This window comes from Tachysurus fulvidraco, chromosome 25 (assembly GCF_022655615.1).
Source record: "Tachysurus fulvidraco isolate hzauxx_2018 chromosome 25, HZAU_PFXX_2.0, whole genome shotgun sequence".
In the NCBI taxonomy this organism is placed as follows: domain Eukaryota; kingdom Metazoa; phylum Chordata; class Actinopteri; order Siluriformes; family Bagridae; genus Tachysurus; species Tachysurus fulvidraco.
The window spans coordinates 16,918,728-16,923,727 of NC_062542.1; the positions used below are offsets into that span (position 1 = coordinate 16,918,728).

Sequence of the window (5,000 nt, forward strand, 5' to 3'; positions counted from 1 at the left end):
AAATAAAAGTTCAAAACAAAAAAAGGACAGAACGTACTGGAAGTTGTCGACATCCTGACAGATCGGAGCAGGCAGGTTTTCATCTTTCAGCGCTTTACTGTCTCTACAGAAAACAAAACAATAATTACAACAAATCAGAGCAACAAAGAGAAAAATAAAAGCCTGTAGCAGGTTTTTATTTATTATTAAACTCACTCTGGTCGAGCACCAGATAATTTATCGCTCTTCTTTTCCGATGAGGTGCTGAAGTCGACTCCACCCAACCCCACACTAGGCACTTGGGCGACGGGAGCCGTAGCTGCCGTGGAGGCTGAGAGCAAACCACCTAAAGTCAGACCTCCACCCAGAGTCGACTGCCCAAGACCTGAAACACGGCCAACACGACATGGAGTAAAGCAGCAGAATAAAAGTCTCAGAATCTGAAATGAAGCGATAAGGTAACAATATATAATAAAGACAAAACACATCAGATTAAAGTCTTCATCATTTTGGAGAAGAGGAGTGTGAGGGATGCGACTCGGCACGGCTCGTAACCAACAACTGTTTGCCTGATCATAGAACTCTTTTGTCCACAGAACGTCACGACAACGTCGCCTCTGAACGCCACGACAACGTTGCCTCTGCACGATGGACAAGCGGTTATATTAAAAGCCAGGATGCTCATCGCAATCTGCCGTTTCTTCTTCTAAATGGCATCTGGAATATATATGGCAGGATGTGACATCACAGGAAGCCGGAAGTACAGGTGCCGAAGGAGAACGCGGAACGACAGAGAAGGTGTGCGCCATAAGACTGAGCGATACCCAAAAGGAAACTTTAAAGGAAAACAATGCAAATCAGTAGAAAGGTGGCGTTAAAGTCAGTGGGACTCAACAAGCTTCATTTACGACCACCTTCAATCGGTTCCTTGTTCAAAACGTTAGAGAACAGGATCAGCGCTTCAGGTCCTTCAGGACGGAACGTAAAACACGATGCATCAGAGAAATGTCGGATCGGACGGTCTGGATCCCGGGTGAGTGACTCGTACGCTAACCTACAACTCACCGTACACTTAAACAAACCAGATAAACAATAAACATACAAACTTTTAATCAGAGGAAGACAAAATAGAAAGCAGGAGAAAGTAAATAAAAAGTTAAGGAACAAACTTTAACACTGAAACGCTGATACAGGAAGTAGAAAAAACAAAACAAAAAAAAAAACACATGATGTAGTGTGTGAGGATCATGAAATTCTCAGGAGGCTTGTGTGTGAACAGAATCTGATACTTTACCAGGAAAAAGCAGGAAGGTGAGAAGATGAGAAACAAGAATCCATGCATGAAAAAATGGAAAAAAGATCCCAGTGATCGTCTGATACTTAACAGCAGAAATGTCCGAATAAACGGATATAAAACAACGAAAATGAAGATAAACTGGAGAACAGAGGACGTCAGTGTGTGTTAGGACAGACTGCTTTGTTAAACAAAATGCAGCCTATAAGTCAGTCACATACATGCAAATCAGCAGGGAAGAAAGACGGTGGTGAAAGATTAAAAGATTAAAAAGATTACGAAGATTAAAAGCTGTGAAGTAAACTGTGAATGTGATGGTGGACCATTGGGTAACTTTTAATTCAACAGTTGCTCTAATATTCTAAAGCCTTTTTTAGGGAGCTTCACATTTTTTGCTCAGTCAGAATAAAATTGATTCTTTTGAATCGTTTGCAAAATTATTGTTTTTGCAAAATGATTCATTTGATTCACTTCCTGCAGATGAGTCGATTTAGAGTCAAATAGCTTTCAGTTCACTTTGACGCCTGATTGCAGAATTCTCGCCTGCCTAAAGAACCACAGGAAGTAGGAGAACAAACCCAGTGTGTGTTACGTGTTATGTCCTGAGTGCGTTCTCACCTGTTGAGCTGGAGAAAAGCGAGGAGCCTAGGCTGAGCCCGGTGGGTGGAGCGGAGGAAACGGCCCCTCCTCCCAGGTTGAGTGAGAACCCTGAAGATAATCCACTCTGAGGTGCTGATGAGGTGATGACGGAGCCCAGGGTAAGACCAGTAGCTGCAGGGGCCGTGGAGGTGCTGGAGGTGCTCAGAGAAAACGGACTCGCCGAAGCCGCCGGCTTTCCAAAACCAAATCCGAAACCCGCGGTGGAGGCGGCGGTTGGAGCAGAAGTGGTGGCGGGAGTTCCTGAGAAATGAGACGGCTGTAAATCATTCTGTTTCAACAACATCCCTTAAAGGAAACATGTAAGCATTATAGTGAATAATCGTAAACAACCTGACAACAAGCTCTAGTGAATCTCCTTTGAATCTACACGACTCTGAATCGACTCAGTGTCGGCTCGGCCCAACGATTCGCAATCGGCAAATCGTTCAGAAATAAAATGTTGCCGCAGAACAACTGTCTTTTCTTAACAGTTACAGCTTACCTAAAGTGAGGCCGGTGGATGGTGCAACAGCTCCTACAACAAACATACAAAATAATTTTATAAACACATTTATAGTGATCATTAATTGGATCAGTGGAGGTTTGAACAGCACTCATACCTGAGGCAGGTGTGTTAAAAGAGAACCCAGTGGCCGGTTTCTGGGCGAACAGGTTGCCACCGAGGCCCAGGGACGAGGTGGTGGTGGTTGTAGTGTTGGTGCTGGAAGGAGCTGCACCCAGACCACCAAAGTTGAAGCCACCGGATCCTGCAGCAGGGGCACTAAAGGATGCGGAAACAATTTCAAATTCAATAGAAGAAACTGTTCCAAAGCTTGAGTCTTTTCTAAAAGTGACCCTAGTATACAGACGTCCCCTGAAAATCACACCAGGATTCGTTTTAAAAAAACAGTTGTGATTTTTAACCAGCCCCTAAAAGGGAATTGTGTTTCTGTAAACGACTCTCTCTCAAAATCTTCTTAGAGATGACGAGTCTGAATCCTGACCACCACAATGACCCCATTGTCCTCAACTGGGAGTCCAAAATAACAAAATCCGCCATAGTCTCCTGATGGGAGGAGCATACACTCTCTCACCTGTCAATCACAGTTACACTAACCAATCATATCAGCTTAATAGATCATGCACAAATCTTTAAATTAAACAAATAATCAAGTATGTAAACATATATATATACGTATATAAAAGTATAAAATGTATTTAAACGTATATAAAATTATACAGTTTTGACTTATAACCCTACAATATCTAAATAACGTATGAAATAAGCGTCTATTTAACTGCTTATTAAAAATAAAGTATATATGATAGCCTTTTTTGTCTAACTTGTTTCCAACATATTAACATATATATATATATATATATTTTTTTTAATAATATTTAGTATAATAAACCTCATCTATATACAAAAATGCCTCATTTTTTAGTAAAAAAAAACAAAAACAAAAAAAACCTGAAATTTTGAATTATTTGCACTATAGAGGCACAAAAGTTGATGCATTATTATAGGCTGGTATATTTCAAAGCCAGGAGATTTTTTTAAACCTTTTTGACTATTTTTAATGTTAGTTTTTTCTAATTCAGGTCAAATTGACTTGAATGCTTATAAATCAAAAATTATACAATTATCGCCATTCTTGATATATTTACAAATGAGTAGCTTTTGTTTTTTTTCTGGAGGCCTAATGAATTGCAATGCCCAATGCTTGTGTGTGTGTGTGTGTGTGTGTGTGTGTGTGTGTGTGTGTGTGTGTTGTTTCGGTGGTGTTTAGTGGACATTTTTGTGTCTTTATGTATGTTCATTGCGCTGAAAAGGGCAAAAGTGTGACCTATTGCCCCACTAAATGTGGCGGGGTCAAATTGACCCGGGAGGACCTGAAGAGGAATGTAGTTATTTCACAAACACATAGTTCAACGAAAATAGACAAAAATTAGTTCTGAAAAAAGTTCTGAAAAAGTGCTGGTGATTTTCAGGCAAATATGTGGAAGAAAACCCAAGTTATGACACATTAAACTTTCCAGCCGGATCAAATTGCCCCGAGGTCTGCAGGCAGGTTTTAATGAGAATTTAACCCATTTTCATAAAATAATGGTGGTTAAACGTGTGGTGATGAACATGATGATACACAGAGGAGTAATAATGTTTACTGTGTGTTAGTTTACTTCACAGATGAACTTTTACACGCACTCACCTGCCTGCTGCTCCAAAGGAAAAGCCCCCAGTGTTAGTAGTGCCCAGGGCAGTTGTTCCAAAGTTAAACCCCGACATTTGTCACTATTATTCTTATTATTATTATTTATGTCTCTGTTACTCAGTCTGAGGCGAATGTAAACGTTAGCTAACGATGCTAACTTGTCACCATTGTGTCCTCGTGCGGGCCCAAAAACCTTAAACTCGGGAAAAGACCGACACTACAAACACCGACCATTAAATATATACTTTCAATACCTACAATAAATAATATCACAACGAGAAAATTACGCTATAGCTTTAAAATAATACTAATAATAATACTAATAGAAATAAAATCTGCACGAGTTTGTTTCCGCGCTCAATATTGTTGTTTTTTTACTTTTACTGCTCATTAGCGCCACGAATGTGCTGGAAGATATAATAAAACTCAGTTTAACGGCTATACAAAATAAAAAATAAAATATATATATATATATTATTTTTTTTACACAAAACACTTTCAAATATCTCACTTTTAAATATCCGTTTTTTAAACACAATTTGTCAGCAATTTAGAAAGTAACTGATTTGTTTTGAAAGCTCCGCCCAAGCAGGAAGTGCAAACCGGAAAATAAATAAGAAGTGTCTTTTTTTCCTCACCCGTATTCTGAATTCAAGCCCCGCCTCCTGCGCGATGACGCTTTTAAGATCGCGCTTCGGATTGGGTAGCGTGATTTTAATTAGACACTTTTTATCCAATCACAGGACAGATTCCGGAATACAGTTGTGGTAAATAATAACATTGAGCCACATCAGAAACATTGTTCATTGGGGTGTTGCTTCATAGAGACAACTGATATTTCATCGCTTTTTCATGTGCGATCTTTTCCTTTTACA

At 39.6% G+C, this 5,000-nt stretch overlaps 2 protein-coding genes across 5 annotated transcripts in view; one reads left to right on the forward strand and one right to left on the reverse strand.

Annotated features, from left to right (window-relative positions):
• nup58 (nucleoporin 58) overlaps positions 1 to 4,688 on the reverse strand; it is a 17,143-nt gene extending 12,455 nt beyond the window's left edge. For all 3 annotated transcript variants that reach the window (XM_027152594.2, XM_027152593.2, XM_027152592.2), the window contains exons 1-6: positions 4,123 to 4,688; positions 2,533 to 2,693; positions 2,415 to 2,447; positions 1,892 to 2,173; positions 196 to 364; positions 38 to 103 (exon numbers count right to left, since the gene is read on the reverse strand). In XM_027152594.2, coding sequence (XP_027008395.1) covers positions 38 to 103; positions 196 to 364; positions 1,892 to 2,173; positions 2,415 to 2,447; positions 2,533 to 2,693; positions 4,123 to 4,199 — 788 coding nt within the window. In that variant the 5' untranslated portion in view covers positions 4,200 to 4,688. The remainder of the gene's footprint in view (positions 1 to 37; positions 104 to 195; positions 365 to 1,891; positions 2,174 to 2,414; positions 2,448 to 2,532; positions 2,694 to 4,122) is intronic.
• Positions 4,689 to 4,891: 203 nt separating this feature from the next.
• The window catches only part of mtmr6 (myotubularin related protein 6), a 17,916-nt gene continuing 17,807 nt past the window's right edge, over positions 4,892 to 5,000 (forward strand). For both annotated transcript variants that reach the window (XR_007139490.1, XM_027152591.2), the window contains exon 1: positions 4,892 to 5,000. This exon is cut by the window's right edge and continues 75 nt beyond it. The gene's annotated coding sequence lies outside the window, so the exon portion shown is untranslated.